The sequence below is a fragment of the Sparassis crispa genome (assembly GCF_003851025.1).
Source record: "Sparassis crispa DNA, contig_000003F, whole genome shotgun sequence".
NCBI lineage: Eukaryota > Fungi > Basidiomycota > Agaricomycetes > Polyporales > Sparassidaceae > Sparassis > Sparassis crispa.
In genome coordinates, this window is record NW_020939750.1 from 2,906,069 (window position 1) to 2,930,892 (window position 24,824).

General features: G+C 52.0%; 10 protein-coding genes across 10 annotated transcripts; 4 read left to right on the forward strand and 6 right to left on the reverse strand.

Annotated features, from left to right (window-relative positions):
- Positions 1-709: 709 nt before the first annotated feature.
- SCP_0410600 (hypothetical protein) lies at positions 710-1,660 on the forward strand (the record flags this gene model as incomplete). Its single annotated transcript, XM_027757787.1, has 2 exons — positions 710-726; positions 778-1,660. 2 exons carry the CDS (start codon positions 710-712, stop codon positions 1,658-1,660), a joined length of 900 nt encoding a protein of 299 aa, XP_027613588.1.
- Positions 1,661-2,867: 1,207 nt separating this feature from the next.
- SCP_0410610 (Probable helicase) lies at positions 2,868-9,605 on the reverse strand (the record flags this gene model as incomplete). The annotated part of the gene is made up of 18 exons (XM_027757788.1): positions 2,868-3,144; positions 3,194-3,667; positions 3,721-4,111; positions 4,168-4,734; positions 4,788-5,001; positions 5,059-5,207; positions 5,259-5,576; positions 5,624-6,029; positions 6,087-6,722; positions 6,780-7,290; positions 7,342-7,396; positions 7,450-7,631; positions 7,687-8,021; positions 8,075-8,190; positions 8,246-8,550; positions 8,601-9,286; positions 9,340-9,541; positions 9,595-9,605. The coding sequence occupies 18 exons, from the start codon at positions 9,603-9,605 to the stop codon at positions 2,868-2,870; spliced, it is 5,835 nt and encodes a 1,944-aa protein (XP_027613589.1).
- A 576-nt stretch (positions 9,606-10,181) lies between these two features.
- On the forward strand, positions 10,182-11,687 carry SCP_0410620 (Clavaminate synthase-like protein; the record flags this gene model as incomplete). Its single annotated transcript, XM_027757789.1, has 4 exons — positions 10,182-10,263; positions 10,319-11,229; positions 11,287-11,308; positions 11,359-11,687. The coding sequence occupies 4 exons, from the start codon at positions 10,182-10,184 to the stop codon at positions 11,685-11,687; spliced, it is 1,344 nt and encodes a 447-aa protein (XP_027613590.1).
- Positions 11,688-12,135: 448 nt separating this feature from the next.
- SCP_0410630 (hypothetical protein) lies at positions 12,136-14,548 on the reverse strand (the record flags this gene model as incomplete). Its single annotated transcript, XM_027757790.1, has 6 exons — positions 12,136-12,368; positions 12,426-12,757; positions 12,820-13,528; positions 13,589-13,817; positions 13,889-14,205; positions 14,308-14,548. The coding sequence occupies 6 exons, from the start codon at positions 14,546-14,548 to the stop codon at positions 12,136-12,138; spliced, it is 2,061 nt and encodes a 686-aa protein (XP_027613591.1).
- A 364-nt stretch (positions 14,549-14,912) lies between these two features.
- Positions 14,913-16,825, reverse strand: SCP_0410640 (hypothetical protein; the record flags this gene model as incomplete). The annotated part of the gene is made up of 12 exons (XM_027757791.1): positions 14,913-15,011; positions 15,070-15,126; positions 15,199-15,243; positions 15,294-15,368; positions 15,428-15,452; positions 15,506-15,730; positions 15,801-16,070; positions 16,308-16,327; positions 16,389-16,398; positions 16,456-16,538; positions 16,605-16,757; positions 16,814-16,825. 12 exons carry the CDS (start codon positions 16,823-16,825, stop codon positions 14,913-14,915), a joined length of 1,074 nt encoding a protein of 357 aa, XP_027613592.1.
- Positions 16,826-18,015: 1,190 nt separating this feature from the next.
- SCP_0410650 (hypothetical protein) lies at positions 18,016-18,831 on the reverse strand (the record flags this gene model as incomplete). Its single annotated transcript, XM_027757792.1, has 4 exons — positions 18,016-18,247; positions 18,301-18,419; positions 18,475-18,543; positions 18,622-18,831. 4 exons carry the CDS (start codon positions 18,829-18,831, stop codon positions 18,016-18,018), a joined length of 630 nt encoding a protein of 209 aa, XP_027613593.1.
- Positions 18,832-19,389: 558 nt separating this feature from the next.
- Positions 19,390-20,251, forward strand: SCP_0410660 (hypothetical protein; the record flags this gene model as incomplete). Its single annotated transcript, XM_027757793.1, has 3 exons — positions 19,390-19,410; positions 19,462-19,698; positions 19,757-20,251. 3 exons carry the CDS (start codon positions 19,390-19,392, stop codon positions 20,249-20,251), a joined length of 753 nt encoding a protein of 250 aa, XP_027613594.1.
- A 445-nt stretch (positions 20,252-20,696) lies between these two features.
- Positions 20,697-21,449, reverse strand: SCP_0410670 (MIP18 family protein; the record flags this gene model as incomplete). The annotated part of the gene is made up of 4 exons (XM_027757794.1): positions 20,697-20,818; positions 20,875-20,970; positions 21,029-21,190; positions 21,275-21,449. The coding sequence occupies 4 exons, from the start codon at positions 21,447-21,449 to the stop codon at positions 20,697-20,699; spliced, it is 555 nt and encodes a 184-aa protein (XP_027613595.1).
- Positions 21,450-21,684: 235 nt separating this feature from the next.
- Positions 21,685-22,735, forward strand: SCP_0410680 (hypothetical protein; the record flags this gene model as incomplete). Its single annotated transcript, XM_027757795.1, has 4 exons — positions 21,685-21,710; positions 21,764-22,235; positions 22,291-22,315; positions 22,365-22,735. The coding sequence occupies 4 exons, from the start codon at positions 21,685-21,687 to the stop codon at positions 22,733-22,735; spliced, it is 894 nt and encodes a 297-aa protein (XP_027613596.1).
- A 524-nt stretch (positions 22,736-23,259) lies between these two features.
- SCP_0410690 (hypothetical protein) lies at positions 23,260-24,745 on the reverse strand (the record flags this gene model as incomplete). Its single annotated transcript, XM_027757796.1, has 6 exons — positions 23,260-23,397; positions 23,446-23,808; positions 23,868-23,975; positions 24,028-24,166; positions 24,243-24,323; positions 24,387-24,745. The coding sequence occupies 6 exons, from the start codon at positions 24,743-24,745 to the stop codon at positions 23,260-23,262; spliced, it is 1,188 nt and encodes a 395-aa protein (XP_027613597.1).
- Positions 24,746-24,824: the final 79 nt, after the last annotated feature.

Here is a 24,824-nt window from a genome sequence, read left to right on the forward strand (position 1 = left end):
GTGCTTAGCACCCTTATGCGAACCATCTGCTCTCGTGCATCTCACCTGTAATCCATTTGTGCAGAGGGCATCTATCACCCTTTGTCGTGGTCTCGTACCCAGACGGTTATCTCATCGCACCCTACCACCGCAGATAACACGTCTGGGGCAGTTTGATAGAGCCCTCCTACCTTACAGTTAGCGCCTGTTGAGCGCCGGATAAGCGACAGACCATGGGCTAGGTCTGTGCCGAATCAGGCAACTGTTGCGAAGCTTGAACGTCCTCCTTCATTGAAGATCAAGCTATCATAGGCATGCATGTCTCAGAACTAGCATGAACACTGTATAGTAATGCTGTAAATACCTCTAGAAACATTTTAGCACCACAGGAAGAGCCCGAGCATATTTTCAGCCAGATTCCTTGACATTTTCACTCAAAGTAGCTGGCTTAATGCATTTCCGGTGCTCCTTTGTGTCAGCACGAGCTCAGAGTATCCGGGCCATCTCGGAAAAGCTTCAGAGGTTCTCGGGAACTCACTCCCGTCAGATCTCCTCAAAACATACATGTAAACTGGGCATAGAGATCAAAAGTCGCGCTCAATGAGTGGGCAGGCACATAATTAAAGAAGCACGTAAGCGAGGCTTCTCGAGCGGCTAACGGGCGCTAACTGTAAGGTAGGAGGGCTCTATCAAACTGCCCCAGACGTGTTATCTGCGGTGGTAGGGTGCGATGAGATACCCGTCTGGGTACGAGACCACTTTGTCGCTGGTGTCGATCTCATCGTGCAGGCGTCTCAGCTCACTCCGGATACAACCGGATCATCTAAATCTTCCCCTTCTGCAAGGGCTTGCAGCATTGCCGCTCCTGGTTGAGCTCAGTATCGACGTCAATTCGATGGCCAATGATGTTGTCACCCGCCTTGGATTCAAGATGTTGCAGACGTTGAGGATTGATGGCGAGATCTTTACTACCATGCGGTTCTTGTCCATGATCTCCTCCCCGTTTATCCACACTTTCTCGGTCGACATTGCGGTCCAGGAGGACGCCGAATCACTCCGCTCTCTGTCAGCAATGATAGCTGCCAAATTCCCTTCTCTGTGCAATCTGCAGTTTCGTGCAACGGGTTTCGGAGCGGAGGATCTGCCACTATCAGCAATTATCGAATCCCTCATGTCGTTGCGCAGTCTTCGCGTCATAGACCTGACACCTTTAAAGGGCATGTCATTGTCAAACCAAGAGCTCGTGGACATGGCCTCTGCTTGGCCTGATGCAGAGGTATTATCAATCTGGGGCACGGCTACGTCAGTGGATGCGGGGCATGTCCTTACTGCATTCGCCCGCCTCTGTCCGAATCTCAAAGACTTCAGTCTGCCGTACCTGAACTTCGATGCACTTCCATCACCGGACTCTTTGTCTAATATTTCTGCGGTCGGACACTGTCTACGCACCCTCAGGTTCAATGCTTTGTTAAACGACTCGGTCCCAGACCCGTCTGCGGCGGCACATTTTCTCGACGTGATCTTCCCAGAACTTGACCTCAAGAGGGCGATAGCTTATGAAGTGGACGTAAAGAGAGACTTCCGTTCTCCCGATGAATCTAGATGGAAAAAGGTGCTGGAGCTTCTAGCTTCCCTCCGGCGGGACAGGGAGCATCGGCTAGACCAAGTTGAAAGTTCGTGAGGGCTTCATATCAGGTATGCTGCCGAGCCTTCGCTGTCAGAACCGCTGCTAACTGTGAGTGCAGTCAGCTTGCCGATTGTCAAGTAGCGACCGGTGCTCTGGCTACGTTTCGCATTCAGGGATGGTGATCATGGTTCCTTTGCAAATACGATAAGTGCGATATTCGTTCATATGTCATCTCCGAGGCTCTGAAATTCTAACGTCATCGCTTTCCGTCTATGAATCATCGATGTTCGTGTCTTTTTCTTCCGCAAGTCGCAGTGTTGTATGGTACACGGACGAAATGTTCGTCGACGACCCTCGGAGCATGCGACGATTCCATTCTTTGTATTTTGTGTCTAGCTCGATGCTACTCTTGACGTGCAATGCCTTGTCCTTTAAGCACTTATGATTGATCGGCGAAAGCAATTTTTTAAACGGCTAAACTGTATGTTGCTAATCGCTGCCAGGTATGGTTCGCTTACCGACTGCATGACGACGGAGTGCTCCGTCTTCAACAACTCGTCAATGATTCGAACAGGTGGCATTTGCTGAAGGTGCCCTAATGCATATGTGGTGCCATGAGAGCGGCTCCCGGGATATGTGCGCGTTCTTACCATCTTTTATCGCTTGTTTTAAGGTTAGGCACTGTGGCAGACTTGAAATACCGATGTACGAATTCACCATCAAGCTTCATGATAGAACCGGATACGCGGTTGAATCGCATCGCACCTGAAGTGGTGGCGAGAACCGGCAAGTCCATCTGCATTTCCACCATTGACGCTGCCGCCTCCGGAACTCTAAGCAAGACACGGACGGTGCCCGCTTATGTCGTACCAAATGCACGGTTAGCAGTGAGTGATACAAACCTGACGACCTCAAGCAGTGTGGTCGGTGCTAGTTACTTGTACAGCTGTGGCTCCTCGAGTTGGAGTACAGGTTTTACATTGATCTATAGCGGCCCATTGCGGAAGAGATCCGAACGACTCTCCCTTCGTTAGGCTCACGGGAATTTCTCCAAGGTCTCAGACGTACGTCTCTGGAATCTTGGATTCGGGGAGAATGAATAAGGTGCGTATTGTAATATATTTTGTATGCGAATCAATGGGACGAGAGAACGATTATAACGTATTAATCGCTAATACTACAGACACAGTGTACAGTCCTATCAGTATATCTATTCATTGAGCAGAGTCCGAGAACGAAAGCAAATAATAAGATAGTGAGGTCACTTCTGTCCAAGGGAACCCATGAAACTCGACAGGTCTAACCCTTCGTACTCTTCCTCCGGGGGAAGGTCCTCTAGGCCGCGCAGGACATTCCTCTGACCTGGAAGTGAGGAGGCATCTTTGTCTTTCTTTTTATGTTTGGTAGCCGCTGCGGCATCCTCCTCTTCGGTAGTGCGTCTGAACAGGTCGAGCACATGATCGGTGTCCATGGACGCCAGGCCGGAGTTCTGATGCGTGACAACTGAGTTAGCGATATTAAGCTTGAAGCGCTGCAGGCTGCGAGATCGTCAGATAGATTAGCATGCTGAGAAGACAAGGCGCGTACCCCATGATCTTTTCTTCTAGCGTCCCCTTCGTCACGAGGCGATACACGTTCACGACCTTCTTCTGGCCAATACGGTGGGCGCGATCCATGGCTTGAAGATCCTTCATCGGATTCCAATCGTGCTCTACGAAGATGACAGTATCGGCACCGGTGAGTGTCAGACCGAGACCCCCGACATGGGTAGTCAGGAGAAGGCAGTCGATGCTGGGATCAGAGTTGAACGTCTGGACGATGGCATGGCGCTTCTTGGCGTCCGTTCCACCATCTAGTCGCATGTATGTTACAGAGGGCATGTAATGTTTGAAGAGGTCGGTTTCGATGATGTCCAGCATCTGTTTCATCTGGCAGAAGATGAGAACGCGGTGTTGAGAGAAGGCTCCTGTGCCTGTGGACTCCGTTTCGATGAGTTCACTCTTCGCCACTTCGCCACCCACTCCAGGGGCAGATCCAATTCCACAGTCAATGAGGAGTTGTCTGCACAAAATAGTATGTTAACTTAGACCATAACGACTGGATTTACTGCATACCGAAGAGCAAGCAATTTGGGGGCGTGGTGAATGTCACTCAAGTCGTCCGACTCGGCCTTCTGCCCAGAGTTCGACAAAGCATCCAAGATAGCCTGCTTGTCGTTCTTGAGGACCAGTGCAGGATGGTTGCAGAGCTTCCGTAGGTATTGAAGAGATTGGAAAACGTGTTGTTGCTGCCCGCTCTTTCCCTCTTCCGAACGGACGACGTCTTCCGCTGCGTGGCGCGCCCGAGACTGTGAGAAGTCATCGTAGAGGTATTTCTGCAGATCTGACAGTTCGCAGTAGTAGTCCTGGATGATCTTTGGTGGCAGATCATGCAAGACGTCTTCCTTCAAACGCCGCAGGAGGAAGGGAAGAACTTGCTTGTGCAGGGCCTCAAGGGCAAGGGCAGCTGTTGAGAGTTACTAGCACCCATGTTCTCTTTCACAAGAATTATGGTACACTTACCAGCTTCGCCGGTCTTAGCCTTCCCGTCCCGGTTCGATAGGATAGGCTTGCTGAAACGCTCGTTGAATGACGACTCGGTGCCAAGGAAGCCGGGCATAAGGAAGTCAAAGAGACTCCAGAGTTCCAGCACGTTGTTCTGAATTGGCGTTCCAGAGAGGATAAGGCGATGGTGTGCGCGAATGCATTTCACGGCCTTCGTGAGCTTTGTCTTTGCATTCTTGATGATATGACCCTCGTCAAGGATGCAGTAGTGCCAATTCAGACCTTGTAAGTTGGAGATGTCGTTTCGTACAACTTCGTATGAAGTAATAACCACGTCGTACGTTTTCAGCTTGACAAGGAGCTTGGCGCGCTCTCTCGAGTTCCCGGTATAGAGGATGGGTTTGAGGCTCTCTGCGTACTTGAGGATCTCGTAGTACCAGTGACCCGTGAGCGTAGGTGGGCAAACGATGATCGACGGAAGATGAACAGAGTCTGGCGAGTGAATCTCCTCGTGTCTCTTAGCTCGTTCATATTGCTTGCTTGCAAGAATGCAAATAGATTGCAGCGTCTTTCCAAGACCCATGTCTGGTATATTAAGTGAGCTCGCAATGAGTTTCGGGGTGTACGCAAGAGCTTACCATCACAAAGGATTCCGTGCAGCTGGTACTTGGCAAGGAACGCAAGCCAGTTTACGCCTTCTTGTTGGTATTTCCTCAACTCCGCCTTGATTACAACGGGAATGGTGTACTGTTCGACCTTGCTACCGTCAAGCAGCTGGGTGAGGAATTTGCGTTCCTCGTCACGACGTTGAAGCATATCCTCAGAGAAACCCGGCGGGCTCGGAAGGCCGGCCTGGCAAACCAGACGAATGAGATATAGGAGACATCAGAATGCTGCAAGCTTCCTTACCTCCAGCGGTACCATCTTCACCAACGAAGCAAACGTGTTCGTTGCGGTGGCGCGGATATCCTCATCTGAATCGCTCATCCGCCCAAGGACCGGGACAACCATGAAGATAACATACGGGAGCGCCTTGATATCCAGCTGCTGGACGATATCTGCACTGGACGTCAGAAGCGAAAACACTACGACAACCAACGATCACTTACGATAAATCAGCTCCACCGCGCCCTGCCTGTACGCCAGGTTCAAGGAGTCACCGAGGAAAGGAACTACTATTTCGATGACGTATCGCATAGCCTCGACGGTCATAGTATAACATATCGTGGCGAAGCACCGAGCGGCGGATTGACGGATAATCGCAAATCGGCTGCGAAGGGCCAGGATGACCATCGGGAACAGCTCGTTCAGCGTGGGCCAAAGTGCCTCATGGAATGTGGGCACGACAGCTTCTAGAACGCTGAAAGAGTCGATGACATCTTGACCCAAGTGCTTCTCGATCATTGTGTCCATCTTGCTCACAGAATCTGCGAATGGTTGAGCTAATTGCACGGTGATGAAGAAGTGAACACACCAGTTGCGCACGCGCTGAGCAGCCCACCGGCCATAGACTGCCACATCTTTGGCACAACTTCCAGTAGCCGCGGCCCGAATTTCGTCGACAACTGCTCGAAAGCCAGACGTGCACCGCGGCGTGATAGACGGGCTTTCTCAGCCTCTTCAGGACTAAGCGCGGCCTTGTCAGAGATATCCTTGCCATTGTTGTGGGCAGCCGATGATTTCGGAAAAGACAAAACTCCACTGAGGATCTTGCGCGCATAGGCAAACGTAGGCGTTTGATCAACGTCTTGACACAGGAAAGTGCAGAGATTCTTGACAATCTTATCCGGAGGTTGGGGCAGATCGCGTTGCACGCAAAATTCGACGAACGATGCGACAGCAATCGCGGAATGAGTTTGAAGGTCGACGTTCTCCTCATTCTATAATGATCAGGAGGTCTTCAGTGAGAGCAGATGGGTATTATGACGTATCCTTACCTTGATGCTATTCATGATGCCCTTGACGATCGGACTGACTTTATCGGGTGTGCTCTTGAACGCTACAAACGCAGCAGCAAAAGCGGCAGCGACACGGACGTCATACTGCGCCTTGACCTCAATGTAACGGTCAATACTAGCCATGACCTTAATCCGCTTCTCCTTGATGATAGCGAGCTCCCGCTTTTTTGTCCGACCCAGGATGTCCTTTAGCGTCGTGAACATTTCACCTACGGCAGCTTGCGCGATGTCAATAGTGAAGCAGCCGGGCCTTGTCCCGGTGACGTCAACCTCCACTCCCAACGACGGAATAGACGATTGCGGGACCTTGCAGTCATACACAAAGGATTGCAGCAGATTTGTGCATTCGCCATGTATGCGAGCAAGCGTGAACGCCATCTCGTGATACGCGGGGGGAGCGTCTCCCTGCAACCACGCCAGCGTCTTACCGCTGATCTCTGCTGCAAGAGTCGACTTGTTGATAAGCAAAGGATCCGACGGTGACGCGGTGTTGTCATATTCTCGCGCCCACTGTTCCGCGATGATTGCAGCCAGGAACTTCTGAAGCATGCTAGTTGAGTCAATGTAGTGAGCGAGGATTGGCCGGAACATGTCATCTAGCTTCATGCCCGAACCCTGGTGGACGGACCGTGCGTCAGCTTGGGTAAATCATAACGGAGACGTCAAACCTACCGCAGACGGCCAGAATGCCATGATGTACGCGAGCGCTGTGGCAGCAGCAATCCGAGCTTTCAGTACAACCTCCACTGTCACCAGAGCTATATCTTGGGCAAGCATGTTCTTATCCACATTATGTCTCTCCGGAGGCACACCATGGTTGGCTGCCAAAGTCGGATCATAGAACGTAGAAGTATCGAGGGGCAGACCAAGCGGTGTCATCAAGACCGCATACCAGTCAAGCAGAACCTGTTGTTGGATCAGAGAATGCATCCACCCATCGACCGGGCTCAAGATAGACAGGACGAGCCGCCATGCTGAGAGAGTGCTTTCCCTGACATCCGAGCGTTCTTCGACGATTAAATTCTGGAATAGTAGTTTGAGGAAGGGCAGCTTGATCCAGTCCTTGGGGAGTGATGAAACGGTCATAAACGCTTGAAGCGTCTTCACCACAGCGAGCCGGACATTTGCTATCGTGTGACGGAAGAAGGGGAACAGCATAGGGGCGAGCACCGAGATCGGATGCCTGTAAGATTCCATTAATGAATAGGATATTGACTGATCAGTAGGCACGTACGACCGCGTTTGATCAGCGATGATCTCGATTACCTGGTTATAGGTGACCAGCTTGCCTTCAAAATGATATTAATAACACCGTCTATAACAATATAAAGGAAGTGCCAACCAAGAAGGTCCATGACCGCTCCGACACTGGAGCTCAAATCATCTTTCATATTACCGAGACAGCTCCAGAGAACCGCGAGCACGCGGCTCAACTCCTCTGGCAATTGTTCGACTAAATGTGCAGCCACGGGGAGAAGACACGACGCAGCAACCGACCGAACGTCATCATCCCGATCGCCCAGTCTTGAAACAATTGTCAATCTGTGGTCATTGAGATGCGGATGCAAAGTGCACTTACCCTAGGACAGCAGCATCGACCACGCCTCGCAGCACCTCTTTCTGGCTTTCGATAACCTCGCGATGGCCTCGCGACGCATCTGGGCTTACCAGATCACTCCTGACAGCCACTTCGTACTTAATCCCGAGTAGACCAGCATGTCGAACTTCCCAAACATGGCCCTTCTCAGCATGTCTATCGGCGAGCTTTCCTTGGGAAGGCTTCACAGTGATGGGAAAGTCTTGCCGGATCATCTGCAGAAGGACTGAATGGACATGTAAAACAGATCTACGAGGCATGTGGATAAGGAGCGAGGCTAGAGTTTGCGATACCGTCTCTCGAACAGGAGCAACGACCTGACAGGGAGCTTGAGCCACACTGTTCGACGATGGATATGCGAAACGCGTACCTGATCCGAGACGAAGTCTCCAAATCTGTCGAGCACGAATATGCAGAGGAATTTGACTGCAAGATCGTTACACCATCTTTCGTGAGCGATCTGATTATCTCCCCAAGAGGAATCAACTAGAGGTCGAGGCCATCAGTAAAGAATAAGACTCGACCTGTTAAATCCTTGTACCTCGCATGCCGCCACATTTTCCTTGGATCTTGAGCAACTCCCTCAGGGCCAACGCCGCTCCATGTCGCACTTCCCATGCAGGACTGAATAAGTCAACTTCCAGCACCTTCACAACGCCATCCCACGGCCAGCAACCTGACTGGACTTCCAATGCTTTTGATTGCTTCTCAACCTTTGGGGAGACAGCGCCACCTTTGGAAGGATCGATGACAACGCGGTCACGAGAAGGACCGTCCGCTGGTGATTGTGGATGCTCCGCTTTGCTGGAGGGTCCTGCGCGATCATCCGTGGACACTAATCGAGCTCTGGTATTTGTCAGGACATATTCAGATGTCAATAGAATGAGTATCCGTACTTTGATAGACCAGCAGCTGTCGCACTATATCTGGCTCCGACACTTTGTGCAGGTGGTGGTGCTGCTACGAACGCACCATTGCCTGCCTTCCGCTTCCGCTTCAGACGGTTACGCTCCCGCGCTGACAGAGCCGCCGTCTCGTCGATCGGCGCGGCCGCAGTCGCAGATGGTCCAGGAGATGGGGCGGCGGGGGTGGTTGAGGTAGACCGACCAGCAGGAGAAGACTCTTTCATCTTGACATCGACCATCTCATCAGTAGGACTGAGCGGATGTATGTCCTCTTCAGCCTTCACGCTGCTCATCTCCACGTCCTGGTCGATGTCTTCTGCCAACTCTTTCTCGATGTCCATATCGTCCGCGCCTCCGACGCTGTCAAGGAAGTCGAGTCCTAGGCGGCCCATGGCTTCCTTTCGAGCCTTCTTGACTTCAAGAGAACTCGACAGGATTCCCGATGGTTTGGTGAACTCCTTGCCAGAGGATGCTAAAAGTAGGGTGCCTTTCTCCATCAGCTCCTGAACAGAAAAAGGCGGAAACTCTGGGGGAGAGGGAGGAACCATGTCATCTGAGGCCATCACCTCTTCCCCTGACGCGGGTTGCCATGACGGAATGAGAGCGCAGATCTGGGCGAGGGATGTGGATGCGGCGGAGCGTGTTTCATGAGATCTAGAATGAAGGTACGGTAGGATCTAGAGAGCAATATCAAACCTGATATGAATGAAGAAGAGAAAGTGCAACACACCCGAGCTACCACGGCCATTAGCTCGGACCAGCCCGACTGATCGCTGAGAGTAACATGTTGACGGTTTGTCTTAATATCCTCTTCGACCAATACAGCATCTCCGACGACGCTCTTGGTTGCTAGTTGTGCGATTTGCTTTGCTGCTGTTGTCCTCACTGAGGTCGACGAACCGGTGTCGAGAAGAAGGAGGAGCCGGTCCAACCTGAAGATGTGGGATGACTACTACGACTGCCATAACGGGAGGAGGGTGCATACCTAGAGGTCATAACGTAAAAAGGGTAGAGCCGGACCGCACGTGCCGGCACAGAGATCGAAGACAGCAAACGGGGTTGTTCTCACGCCCACCGGCCACGACGACTGCACCTTTTATCAAGTTCGCCCTTGTGACAGAAAATTGATCATGTCACGGGTGACCCCTGTGGTCATCTGCGAATCTTCCCCCGCGTGACTGATCAACTTTGTCTTCGTCACACCTATGTTCTCGTTTGTCCTCCATCACCCAACCCCCTCTTCGACGTCCCTCTCAGCGAATTCGCTGTCCACTAGCTGTAAGTCTCTTTAATGCACCTTTTTTTCCCTTCTCTGCGCTCGGAGAGTCGGAATGACAAGAAATGGAATTCGCCGAGCGTTTGTCCGCACAATTTGATGAAAGATGGAGTGAACCATATCGAGGCCGCTTAGATATCCTGCTGATCCGTAGTTTGTGTACAATCTCGTTTGACCTCGGTTTGACCAGTCATTCTCTCACCCAAAGCGGTCATGAGAAATCTTGAGATCCACTGAGTCGCCTTCATTGCATCACGGACCGAAGCGTTGAGAGAATTCTGTAGACCAACTCTTGCATGACAACAATCGCATGGGCTCAGGGTGCCGCACGCGCAGTCTCGGAGAGCTTGGGGAATGACTTTGGACCTACACCGCAGGGTGAGTGATGTCAGACCTGAAGAGCGCAGAGAGCGCTGATCCATGTAAGGAGCAGAAAACGTGGATGCCTTGCGGGACGCTGCAGCTCGCCTGTCGGACACACCATCGCCTGATGCCGAGCTCTGTCTGAAGTTAGACAAACTCATCCAGCTGGCACACAAGGAAATGGCAGTGTCCTCGAGTGCAGCACAGATTGGATGGCGGAGGCTGTATACTGACGCCTGCATCCTACGGTCTTTAGCAGACATATATAGCCTCAACTCAACAAACGCTCAAAAGTATGCGCTGTCCTGCATCGCGAGACTTGACCATGCTATCATCATCGCAGGGGCTCCGGGGGAAGGCCGACTGGATTTCACCATTGATCTTATTGCAGAAGTCCAGTCTAAATGCTTTCGGTCTCCCGGAGCTGGTGAGATGTTGGTTCCCGTTCCAGTGACCACTCCACATTCTCCGACTCTCCCGCTTACTGCGCTGAGGACTTATTCGGAAGCTGTGCCGCGCTTAGATGTACCCCCATCTCTAACATCTTTTGCCACGTCATTGTCGAGACGACCCTTCGTCCTGCCTGGTTATATTTGCGACTGGCCTGCCATGAATGAGCACCCATGGCGATCTCTGGACTATTTGCGAGCGGTAACTGGACCTGGGCGGGTAGTTCCAGTGGAAATTGGTCGGGATTATACAGAAGCAGATTGGACACAGAAGATGATGCCTTGGGATGAGTTCCTGGACTCTTTGGGTCGTGATTCAAATCAGGAGCAACGGCCGACGCTGTACCTGGCTCAGCACAATCTCCTCAAGCAGTTTCCTGCTCTCAGAGATGACATGATGCCTCCGGATTATGTATATACCTCTCCATCTCCAACGGAGGATTTTCCGACATATACACCACCGGCGAACGAGGACCAATTAGTCCTGAATACGTGGTTAGGACCCGCGGGCACCATCTCTCCCGCGCATACGGTGCGTGCATGTTTCTGGTAGGAGCACTATTGTAACTTCTGACTTATCGACGGTAAGGATCCGTTCTTCAACTTCTTCGGTGAGCTATAGCTAAGTATTTTCCCACAATTTTGCTCACGCTTCTCGCAGCGCAAGTTGTAGGACGAAAAACCGTCTGGCTAGCTCCTCCAAGCACGACTCCGTCCATGTACCCTTACCCTCCTCCCTCAGTCTCCTCCAACCAAGCGCGCAACCCGGCTGCGAACAGCACAGATCCATCGATGGGCAACACATCTCGCGTAGATGTCTTCTCAGACACTGCAGCCAACCATGGTGATTACCCGCTCTTCTGGGACAACACCGTCCCCCAGGCAATGGCGGTGACACTCGAACCCGGAGAACTACTTTTTTTCCCTCCTGGATGGTGGCATGCCATGCGCAGTGAAGACACCAGCTTCTCAGTGTCGATGTGGTTTTAGCAATCTGATCGGCTTCAGAATAATGGTTGGTTCCGGTGGTCATTGTTTTTTAACGACCGGTAGTACGCCACGGGACGCTATGGTCTCCATGATGCCTGCATCCGACTTAGCACCACCTCCCTCTACCTGCCGCGGTGCTCCAATAAGTGCCATCCAAGGTACGTGTTCTTTCGTTCTGCACAACATTGCCGATTACTATTGTTCTTGTAGAACATCTTGTGACGCAGTTAGATCATTGTGCTGGGTGGGCATTTCTTCACGGGATGATGGGACTCCTTTGTCATTGGCCTTTTTCTTGCACGGACAATGGATGTGTTGTGTCAAACGTGGAAATTTGATTTACCTAGCTGGTTCCCACCTTCGTATGTCGGTACCCTTCCTTACCTTAAGCACCGAGCTATAGATAACAGACGCAATAAAACATTTCAAAACACATAGAAGACTATCATCACAATGGCGCGTCAAACGCGAACTGGTTGAACCGCGCCTCCGGGAAATAGCGCGCCCTCACGCTGCGGCCGCCAAAGTACCGCCCATCCAGTTCCCTAACCGTCTTCCAAGCGCCCACGGGCCCTGCGAATAGCACGAAGATTCTAACAGCATCCTCTGGTTCCTCGGGCGGCGGTTGTACGAGGTGTACGATGACACGCTCAACAGTACCGTTCTTCGAGCATTCGTCACCTGGCCAGGGAAGTTAATGAGTACGACGGCCTGCAACTCCGAACTGATTGCACGCACCAATTTCCTCTCTGAGATCCTCGTCCCCAACATCCTCCGGCCCCACCATATTCGTGAGTACCACGACGCGGCTCGGTTCGCCGAACCGCTCCCGGTCTTCCCGCGTCTTTGCGTCCTCATTCAAGTTCACGATCTTGCCCATCTTGGAGCCCACACCAATAGACTTGTTTCCCTGCTCTTTGGCTTTACCGCCCCTCCCCTTCCCCTTCCCACCCGCGACTTGCTCTACCGTGAGCGCGTGCACAATCCCGCTTCCATCAGCGCCGAGACCCTGGCCTTCCTTATGTCCCCACTTAGCCATGAGGCGTTCAGCGAAACCGCGCGGGTCAGGCCTGCCACACGTGAAAGCGCAAATCTTCAGAAAAGCGTTCATACCATTGAAACAAATACGTGCCTTTTCGGAGCAGCCTCTGGAACCGGTGACTGGCTGCTTGACGCCGCAGATAGCTCAGGAGAATCAGATCCAGCAGGGGGAGCGAGAGCTCTTAATTTCGCAGCAATAGCAGCCGCTACTTGCTGGCTGCTGCGTACCTTTTCTTCTGATAACGTTGTGCCCATCGGGGGTGCAAGGGTAGGCGGAGGAGGCACCGAGGATGGCGGGGCAAAGGGATTGTATGCCAGCGGTGAACCATCACGCTCTTCGCGGGCGGGCGCAGAAGGTGGAGATGCCTGTGACAATGCCAGGCGGCGCAAGTAAGCGTCTTCACCTGTCTCTCCTTGCAGAATACGTGGAGCCGAAGGAACGTTAAGCCCTGGTATGACATCTTCGTCCTCATCATCGGCAGCCGCGGGGGAGAAACTAGGTGGGAGACCTGAGACAGGAGCCTGAGGAACTGTGGAGGATACCGAAGAGCGGGCAGACGAAGATGAAGGTATAACGAACTCTGTCGAAGTGACAGGCGTTGTGGAGGAGGTAGGGGGACCCGGGGATGCTGCACGGCGAAAGGCAGCAGACATTGCAAGTCGGCGCTGATAGGCCTCGTCGCCGGTCAGGTTCATCGGCATGGCTGCCGGCGGGGGCTGCCCAGGAGGACCACTGCCAGGTCCACGGGGTTTGTCATAATCCTCCTCATTGCGGTAATCATCACGATCGTCGAAACGACCTGCGAGGAAAAAATAGAGCTCATAGCGACGTTTGTAGCCCCCAACAGCAGAACACGCACCTGCTTTCCGCGGTCGCTCGTCGTCGGAACCACTTCCATAGCTGTCCGAGTAGCTATTACTCCGTCGGTTCCTCTTCCGTTCTTCTGCGCGGCGCTTCTCGGCCAATTGCTCCCGTCGCTCCTCGTGTTCGTGACGCTTGTGGTTCTTGTACTCATTATAATCATTTGGACGCATGGGGTTGTATTGCTCCGTGGGATCCCATACTGCGACAATAGGTGCATTTTTGTGCTGTGCAAATTATTGGCATTACGATGTCACGCCGTCAACACCCACTCGGATACCTTGTTGAAGAGACTGACCTTTTTGCCTTTTCCCTTTTTCTTTCCGCCTTTTTGAGTCTTGAACCCATTCACATCTTCGTCAAGAACCATAGACGGCGGTTTGACCTTCCTGCCCCATCCCTGCCCTTGCGGCTGATTCTGAGTCTCGGCGGGTTTGGCCGGCTCCACAAGAGCAGGGGGCGCAAACACGATCGCCGTGCTCGAGATCGCCGCAGGAGCGCCCGCGCCCATCGCTGTGGTCATTGCCGCCCCCACAGGCAGACGCGGCGCGGCAGGCTTCGCCTTCTGCGCTTGGTTGCGGCGGATGGGCGCGAATGCGAGGCTGGCAGACCATCCTGGTGATCACCATGCGTCCGGGGCAGGTGGGAGAAGCATGAACGATGATTGTGTGAATAACAACGTCTACATCGGCAAGGCTGCAGGAGAGGAAGAGATACCGGCTGTAGCCTTCGCTGATGCGCCTGCATCAAACGTAGTGCTTATGCTCGCCGTTGCGCTCGCGTTCTCTACTGGCGGGACTGTCGAGGGCTGATCAGTAGAGGGTGTTGCAGTTACTTCTGTTTTCTCGACAGGCGCAGTCACAGGCGTTTGAACGGCATTTTGAGGGGTAGAAGAGGAGAAAGCTTTAGTAGAGGAGAATTGGATTCCTCCGTAGAGCCCGCCTGCTCTACTCGACATGTTGCAGCGGATGGGAGTAGTGGGAAGACTGTGACAGTAATTTCTGCAGTAATTTCTTCCTACATGACCCTTATCAACACGTAATTACGTAAATAATTGACAAAAATCCGCAACCCGCTGAACCTTTGACCGATGAACCCACAGGACACCACTGGTATTCGGAACTAAGGCACATCGTAATGTGAAAGCGTAAAGTGTGAGGGTGTAGAATGTCGGAGCGTAACGTAGACATGCAACAGTGGCGGAAATTGTGCACGATACAGCGAAACAGCAAAGGAATGACCTTGGGACACGGGAGAGCAGTTGGGAAAATGAAGCATAACCAAACCACAAATGCTGATGACATTGTCGTGATAAGTGATCTTCATTCATCCACATCCATCGGTGCAGCGGGTTCTTCTCTATCAACCTTACTCCTGCTGGTCTTCCACTCGACAAAATTGTCAATCATTGTAGGCCACGCCTGACGATCTACATGTTAGACTAATAGAACGGAAGCACTGGTGTGAATATATACTTACACCGTCCGCGTCGTAGTTTGACAAATCCGGTTGAATTGTTCGGCAGAACTCAAGGATCTGAAGGTGTATCAGGAGACAAATAAGCAGGACGAGACAAAGAGAATGACAACCAAAAAAAGAACAACGCACCATGCTCCAGAGATCCTTATTGACACCCTTGTAGGTTCCCTTGTCCTGTCACACGTTATCAGTAAACTGTGAGGCAGATTGCTGGAGGAACACACGTTGATAAATTCTAGCATCTCTTTCATGACGGGATACTGCGGTACAACAAGAACACTCCAAAATGCAGACGCTGTCTGAACAACGGCCACATGGAATAAGTTATTGGAACGAGAGTGTGGATCGCACGCCTTACCTCCATGTCGATATTCCTGGCTCCACTTGGAACATGCGGGTAAGTCACATTCAAATAGTGACAAATTCGTAAGCTTACGCTGGCTTGGCGAGATTGAAGCAGTAAGAATACAATTCTGAGAACGCCTTGTTTGTATCCGCTGCGTACTTCCAATACCGCACACGGTTGTAAGGCTCCGACGGAACAGTCTTCTTTTTGGTACGTGCAGGGGTGACTGCAGGATGTTTCAGGGGCGGTTTGTTTAACAGCAGCATATCCTCGACGTCGTGCAGAGCTAAAGCCAAATATTCGAGACACGCAATTCTGCATATTAGAATGACACCAAGTGTAAGCCACATCTCTGTGCTGAGTAAATTACAGAAAACGAACGCACTGGAGCTCTTCCATCCCCGTTTGCCACTCATCCTTAGAGATCTTCGCCATCTCACTTGCGTTCATCTGCCATGCAAGTACGAGAGGCAGAGCGCCTTCCAGCGAAATATCCATGTCCGAGCACAGGCGCTCAAAGCCCTCTGGGCCTATTACGTTCAGATCGTCCGGGTCAGTGTAACTGCTGAATAGGGACGCCGCTCCCGCAGGAGTATACGGTTCAGGTGCTCTTTTCTTAGATTTTGTGTTATTGGACGTAGACGGTTCATTATCGCTGTAAGAACTTCTATGAGGAATGCAGCAGAAGAGTGAAGTAATGGGCATAAGGTGTGCAGGAGCGTAACAGAAGACGGCGCAAAGGCTGCCGACCTGAGCTGCCAAAACACGCGTTTTCCGCCTGTATGAAACAGAATTTCGACAGTTCCGCGCAGCAGGGAAGTGAATGGAACGAGGCTGTACGCCTGCGGGCACAAGGACACGTAAATGTGAGATTGTCGACAAGACCACTCACTTGACATCCTGGGACTGGGCCTGCATAGATGAGTCAGCAACGGAACGTCCAGAAAATGCCCATATTTGGAAGGAATCGTACTTCATTAGCGCTATAGTATGGGGTTAGGGTCCTCTACAATAGCAGGAAGGAAAAGTCACACACGTACGTAGTAGGTTGTATCTTATTCTTCCCTTTCGCCCTGGAAGTGCCTCCTTTCTTGGCCCTACCCTTCTTTGGAGGTGGTGGCTCCTGCATATTCCAGGAAAAAATGGTGTATCACTCCTGGCTGCTGCGAGCGAAATGGACGGGACGTACATCTGCCTCGCCCTCAACCTCCGAAAGCGTGGACATGGTATTCACGGGGGTTGACGCAGACGCGACCGAAGGCGCGGTATCCACGCTCATTGCGCGAGCCGACGAGCGGGTGGTCCGTGTCGTAGTAGCCACGGATTCGTCCGCCCGTTTTCTCTGTACAATCATCATTGGACAGACTTCGAGAGAAGTGGCTTGCAATAGTCACATACTTTAGGAGGCATCGCCTTCCCAGAGAGACGCGAAAAAGGTGCAGGTGGTGTAACTGAACAGAGCTGCAGAAATCCACGCGTTTGGCGCGACAGCCTGAAGCACGTGCCTTTCGGAGATCCCCGGTGAGAATCTCAAAGAGGCAACAGAGTTTCCTAACCTGGTAACACCAGGTACTGCATGCTCAGATTTACTCAGCATTGGTCCGCGATTCGCGGCGCAAGCCCACTATCTGAACGAACTAGCTTTAGTCTATGGGAGACGACCACACCTTTGCGAGTTGATCTCATCTTCCTAAACGATGCGCACCCACGAGGTCCCACGACTCAAGCAGTACACCATTGTGTGCTGTGATAGATCCTGAGTTTCCGATAATCAAGTGACTCTTGATCGGGGTGTGTTGTCATATATAATCGGGATGCTCCGAGCTCACATCGCTGGATATAACCCCATTAATTGCTGTGCCTGTGCGCGAGTGTTTCAATCCTATCAAATATCGGCCAGCCCACCGAAATTACTGTCCGAGGCTGTCGCGCATAAATTGCTGAGTAAACCCACCGATAGATTCTCCCACCATCAAGAGTAGCGCATAAGGAGAAGTTGTTCCATGCTGTACAACCTAACCATGGTGATCTAACAAGCGCTGAACCAAATCCAGAATGTAGTAGATCGACATAATGCGTTACTGAGATCCACAAACTTGATATCATGACGGCATGTTCAGTGCTATGTAGGTAGGCAAGCCAATGCTCCGCTATTTTTCTAGAGACAGGGGGGCGGGGTACGGAAGTCGGCGGTTCCTGCTCCACTCGATGTCAGGACAAGTTCCGCCTCGTCGGATTGGTGTTCTGCAGGTTGTATATATCGTTCCCTCCCACGCAGATAATGCCATCCCCGGTGCAAAATCAAGCGCGTGAGCAACCTTCAACCCTTGTGGGCGTCAAGACAATAAGAGCCATCGGACAACGAATTTCCCTTGTAGGCTTAGAGTAAGACATACTCCGTGCCGTTCTTGATCCGTCTCCGTTACGGCACGGTCGATAAGTGGACCGGAAACACGTACGACGAGGTCTCGAACTCCGTCTTCTCTGATCCCCTTCAATTTACTGTTCTCAGAAAACAATAACCACTGCATTCAGTAAGTTTAACCAACAGCGTGAAATAGAAGACCACAAAACTAACCATGGCACCGTATACACACTGACTATGTGTCAAGGCCTGTGTACTCGAACATATCCAGATTCCTGCTGTAGTCACCGCGCGATTTTGAGACCCAACCTTGAACGTTATCGTCAAAATCAACTTCATTCCTCCAAGTGCCATCGTTGATCCACTTCAGTTGCAGGTAGCGGTCCCACCATTCGATAGAGGCTTCCCCTGCCGCCTCTGATAACTGATATCCGACGACGAATGGCATGGGACCAAGGTATTCGTAGCTGCGATACAATGCTAATAAGAAGCACCATAAAATCATTCCCTTGGCACTCACCGTTTTGGTCGCAGGCCATCTTGCGCAATAAAATTAGGGCCTGGATAATTCTTTTGCACTTCTTCATTGTAAAATTCAAACACTATTCTATTCAGATCATCACCTTGTCTGAACCCGAGCTGATAAGGACGGATTAATTACAGGCCAAAATCGACAACATGAGAAGATAATGACCTTTGTAGTGCCATGAGTTTGACGGAAATTCAAGGGGAGATACAAAACTCCAGAAAACGGTGCGCCGTACTGTATAAAAGGGTGCTTCTCAATCTAACCAACGTTATACCACGAATTGATTATTCCCGAGAAAAATGGATAACTCACTGGCCAAGACATTGTTTCCGTAGCGTGAGCATCCAACCGTTTTAACAATATCGTCCGTTCTGTAGTAAGCGCTGTACGATAAGCCTGTTGATCCTTGGGGTCCAGCGAATCGCGCAAGTCCGTCAATGGCGGTAAATTCTTCCTCTGGCGGTATTCGTCACGTCTATTGGTCCACTGTTGAATGGCGTCTGTAGTCCATTTGTGCTTCATCTGCAGACGAATAATCGTGTGAGTTTACAGATCAGAAGTCCGCACTGAGTGGATACAAGCGACCTTGCAACGAACAAAATCCTAGCGCTGGTCTAGCGATCAAGGGCACCCCGAGTAACCACTCCAGGGGCACAACACGGCCAGCTTGACAGAGTGCTTTCCGATAGGAGCGACTCGGAACAAAGCAGTGGTGCACGGACACGCTTGAGGGTCATGCGCCGCGGGCGGGATGAGTAACTGTGGATGCACCGCGCGGGAGTAAAACATCACCACGAGAAAGTATAGGAAACCACGCACAAGGAAGAAAAGGCGATGTTATTGTCGCACAACAATCGAAGCCTTTTGTTGTCGAGGCCGGCCTCATGGGAAAGCGGGCCGCGAGAGGAGGACAATGCCTTCCATATCTGGCACAATGCTGCATGCAGCACTGACGCCACAGTGTCCTCACACTCGCTCTAGTTATAATCACTGGGCTATAGTCATCTTCTACACTTTACCCCGCGGGTGCCCCCATTCGTTGTTCCACCCCTCGTTCCTTACTTTATTCTTTCGCTTGTGATGTCTAATTGCTCTTCGCCCGTATGTTCTCCAACGGTCAGTGTGCGGCTAACGTACTGACCAGAAATGTAGGATCGTAGGTTCTTTACTGGCACCGAGAGTCTGCTCGAGCAATCCAATGGATCGCACCGTGTCAAATACAGGGGAGCGGGGGAACGCATCGCTTATGATTACGCGCTGGAGACAGAGCACAACCCAGTCGATGTATCGCTCGTACTGCCGCACTACCGGGCCCGCAACCAGCCGCTCAACCATAGGCTGAGCATGTACGTCGGCAGCGAGCAAGGCGCCTCCATCAAAGTCAAAATTGTAAGTGCTGCGTCGAATGATCATGTCATTCGTGTACTCAAGCGGACGCCCATTTCAGTGCCGCAGCTTCATGCCCTCGCGCACGACGAAATTCCGTCTGGAGGTGTTTTCCGCGGCTCACACTGACATCACTATCTGGCTACCCTCCGACTTCAAAGGGCATATCCACCGCTCTTCTCACTGCAAGAAAACGTCATTCTCCTCAGGCTTCACCAACCGCATTATGCAGAATGCCTGTATGACGCAGTCCCGCCGTCCCTCTGTCGTGTCCATGGGCAATCGCAGCATTCACCACTTCACTGACCTCTACGTGTCCGCCGACGTCCCGTCATACTCGGAGAAAGAGAACATGGGCTTCACCAGCGGCGGCTTCGACGAGGACGAGGTTGTGGTGTACACCGCGGGCCATGTGACATTCCGCATGTGGGACATCCATCGCGGCGAGCCCGAGGCGCGTTGCCGGGAGGCTTGCAAGCGCGTGTTCGGCCTCGGATGGTGTGCGAAGCGCGCTCCCGAGGTCGCTATCGACTGGGACTTCCTCCTTGAGGACTAAGCCTCTAGGCATTCGATCTTCTATATTCGGTTTCTTGGTAAACTTCGTTCATCTCCATTTGTGCACGCTTCCGCGATTACCCGTGCTTGCTCTGAAACTGTATCATCACACTGATTTGTCGATTACTTACACCAGATCCTTCCCGCCACACAAGCATTGTAGCATAAGCATATATGCGTATACTCATTTCCTCATTGCTGTAGCATCACCTGAGTACTCCGTTCTGTTCTTGACCGCTTTCGATAATGCGTTATCACATACTGCTTAGTATATGTACAGGCTAGTATGCGACCTCTTCCTTGTAGATGGTGACCCATGCGACCTAGATCAAAAACCGATACCTCTTGCCGTTCCCATTATTTGATAGATATGCGATACAGATGTTACCGATACACGAATAGTTCCTACATGCTGGGGCCTTAGATTGAGGCTCTAAACCTGATGCTCATACAACGATGGCATCGGAACCCTGCCCTGCAGTCGAAAGACACTGCTCAAGTACTTCGAGTAAAGCGGGATTCTCCAGGGCAGCGGCAACACGCTCTTTATCGTTCAGCTGTTTGTTTACTGGGCAGTATGAGAAGTGAGACTATGAAAGAGAAAATAAATTCAAGATGACTCACGGGCATGCTCGCTCTGATGCGACCCTGGCTTGACGCGTACGTCCACCTTGAACCGCTGTGGTAGACTCCGCAAAAGCCTCACCCTAATGGAAAGCCCTTGAGACAAATTTCTGTTAGTATCGTCGATAACGGGGACATGGGCCGAAGTGCGTACCAATAAATGTGCTCATTCCGCAGTGTGGTACGGTCGGCGTGAATTCTACCATCAACCGATCAGGAACTTGAGGGTCAAACGAAATCTGAGGTGCAGAGACAACTGCAAGTTGTTCCAGCGTCATGCTTCGATGCTCGGGGTCAGAAATAGAACGGATGAGCTCTACAGCGAGAGAAAAAAATATGCGTATACATTCAAAAGTGCTCGTCAGACATTTGCAAGGTACTTAGTAAGGAGTCAACCCACCGAAAATCTCGTCCTGATCAATCACCTCCACGTCAGGCGAATCGTCCTCCTCCTGCACGTCGCGTACCCCCTCGTCTAGCCACAGACCATGCCCCTTCGCATATGATGGGACCGCACGTGTGGATTTTGCAGGTGCAAAGATAGTCGGGTTTGGATTGAAAATCTCTGTGGACATGGCCGATCGAGCTCAAAACGCAATTTACCCGCTCGACTCTGTCACGGTATGACGACGTTATTAATTACGCCATCACGTGATAAGACATGAGGCTCGCACTCCTGAGCGCTTATTCTCAACTCTGTGGTTGGTACTACGACGATGGTGGTGAGTTCGCTTCCACCTTCGAAACATGCGCAGATTGTCATCAAAACACATCTTGCTGTTTGGCTCACTTTATAGTTGTTGAAACATAATGCTGACGCTAAGCCCCAGCCTGAGGTGAATATCAGCCATGCACAACGTCGCTCATACGTACTGATAATTGACTGGAGCCGCAAGAAGAGAGCAGCGACTCCTGACGATAGTGATACATTAGAAGGAATCCTCGTTTCTGACTACTACGTCGGGTCCCCGACACTCACGCAGAACGTGAAATGGCGCAGGTACAAGGATATGAGCATCCTCGTACGGAAGGATTCAGATGAACTAGCAGCCGAGCTTGAATGGGTTGGAGAGATTGACGCATCCCCCGCGACATTTTACCTATACGTCTGCGGGAAATGGAGGAGTGGTTTTTTTCTCCACCCGTCTGGAAAGCCGCAACCTTTCACCAATGCCAAGGCTAGAGGACGTATCATTGCCCCGACTACTTCCAGGTGGAAGAAAATAATTAGCGACTATGTCTGGGATTCTATCCTCGAGGGGTTCCAGAGAATTCAGACTTCGAGATCGACGGAAGGTGCAGCGTGCAGGCATACCATTGTCGACACTGACGGTGTGAAAGTCAGACACTCGATTTTTCAGGTCAACCAGTTTCATACTGTGCGCAGTGTCATTGCTGAGCTTTTGTTAATTGTAGCCTTTGGATGAAGAAGGGCGTGAATGTCTGTTGATTGCCACTTGACCAGTTGGATAGGCTCACATTAAAGTTAGATCCTTCGAACCTGGAGGCCTCCATGGAGCGTTGGATTTGCCAAGATGCAGCTACCCAAGAAGAGTTGCAGGATATTATAGCAGAAGGGAAATATGAAGGCCAACCACTCACTGTCATTGGGGTCGATGGCCGACCAATTCTGCCCAAGGACTACAAGTCACATTTGTCAGGTGCAATCGTGCACATCAAAGCGGGCATCGTCGACCAATATTTTGATAGTCAGAATTTTGACAACTACTTCGCCGATATTAGCGAGATTAGGGTGCTTGCGCCTCCAGCGCCTCCGCCTCAATCTCCGTCCAAGAGACGCTATCAGGAATTGCTACGGCAGGATGCCATAGCCTGCAAAAGGCACCGGGCGAATGTTTGACTGTGCGTTCACAATTCTTGTCAGCTATGCCATATCGTGATTGCTCTCAATAACAGGACAATAATGCAGTAACGTAATCTGACTATGAACACTTTGTTAAAGTAAAGTGTGATTTTAATCTTGCACTCTCCATTATCTTGGCTCATGACTATTTTCACGCGTCACAGCACCCGCTAAGATAGGGCACATAGCACTTCGATGACAATTCAGATCACTATTCACGACACGTAGATCAACCCGTTTCGCACATTGTTGACGCAACCACAATTTCATGGCTTACGCATCAACTCGGCAGGGACTACTGGAAGGTCGTTCAGTAGGTTCGTATGCAGAGCCGATAAATTTTGAATATCGCCAGTGCGTTGTTCATCGACACCTCCCAACTGAATTAGAACCGCACGCCGGTCTGACGGCCCAGGAACACCAACAGGGACTACTACTACACTAGAGAATTATACAGATTAGATACAGCCATAAAGTTATGCGTGTCAGTCATAAACGTCGTCCCGATTGCAGGGTATGTGCTACGGCTCGAGGTCATACTCGCGGGCGTCCTCCGGGACAGCAACGTGCCGTAGCAGAGGATCCAGAGAGGCCAGCTCGTCCTTGATGCCCGCTCGCGCACAATCGTCAAGCTCTTTCAGCAGCATCGCGACGAGTTTCTGGAAACACACTCAGTATATGGAGCAAGTATCGCCGACATGACGCACCTTGAGCCTGTTATCAATTTGCTTCACTGTGTCGCCGAGCGCTGAGTTCCAACTGGGCGGCGGGCTGCCCAACGCTCCCCCATACATAGCTGCCCCCACCAGCCCCGGTGTTCCCGGCCCTGGCCCGGTGGCGTGCGCGATGCCCCAGAGACTACTCTCGCCATCGTTGGTGGGCGCAGCGTCTGCCCCAGCGAAGAGGTACGACACACCCGGGTGGGGCGAGAGTAATCCCAGGGGCCCCATCATATGATGCCCGGAGCTGGGGAATGGCGACGGCCCGAGGATCTTCGAGATTTTATTGTACACCTCTGAGAGAACGTCCAGCAGCGAGAGAAGCGTCTGATGGTAATCAAACGGGAAAGGCTGGTCCAGTCGGGTCTATATAAGCACAACGCTGGGAGAAGGAGACGTGCAACGCGTACGACATGAGGCATCTGCATGTACGATGACTCGGACGGGTCCGCGAACGTCGATATCGCGTAGTCCGTCACCCCGGGCTGCCGCTTCTGTGGCTTCGTCCTGAACAGACGCTGCAACCTTCGTTCAGCCGCGTGCGACGTTCTAGCGGACAAGCGGGCGCACCATCTTCGGCTTGTCGCTGTCCTCCTTCGATTGGTCGTACTCGTTGAGCGCGTTTGACAGCCCCCGCAGAAGGTCTTGCGGCTCCTTGACGTCGAACAGGTTGGCCAGCGCCATGCCGAGCATCGCGAACCGGTACGTCCTGCGAGTCCCTGGGTCAGCCCCGTACTCGCCCGCGTGCAGGCGCACTCCGAGTCGGACGACGCTGCCCCACGCACCTGTTCTTCATCACGCTGTTCGCAAACACTCGGTCGAGCTCGGCGCGTGTGATCATGATCGTGTGGAACCAATGACTCCGCCTGTCGACGCAGTCAACACGCTAGCTCTCGTCTCCTGACAAGTAAACCGCAAGCGAGCCGTACCCTTCGTGCACGTTCCGCAGATAGGTGAGCGTGATAATGCGCTTGCGCACCAGCTCCCGCAACATCTCGACCGACGTCCCCTGGGCGAGCGAAGCGCTCCCATTCGTGGCGATTGACGTTCCCCCCGACGACCCGACCGATTCCGACTGGAGCGACTGTACGTCCCAATCTCTCGCACTCGAAACTGCCGGCGTAGGCAGGGGCGCGAACTGCATGCCTGTTGCGGAGGAAAGGCTCCCAGATGGCAGCGCCTGTGTGGTGTTGCTGCTCGTTTTGAAGGAGGAGAGGAGATTTTGTGCCGAAGACTTTCGCCGCATGGTTGGACGGTGTGGGACACCTTCCGGCGGGGCCATGCTCATGACAGGGTTGAATGCCGCCGTCTTCCCTTCTGCGAGTGAGAGTACCCGGCGCTCGGCGGCAAAATTAGCAGGTAGGCGG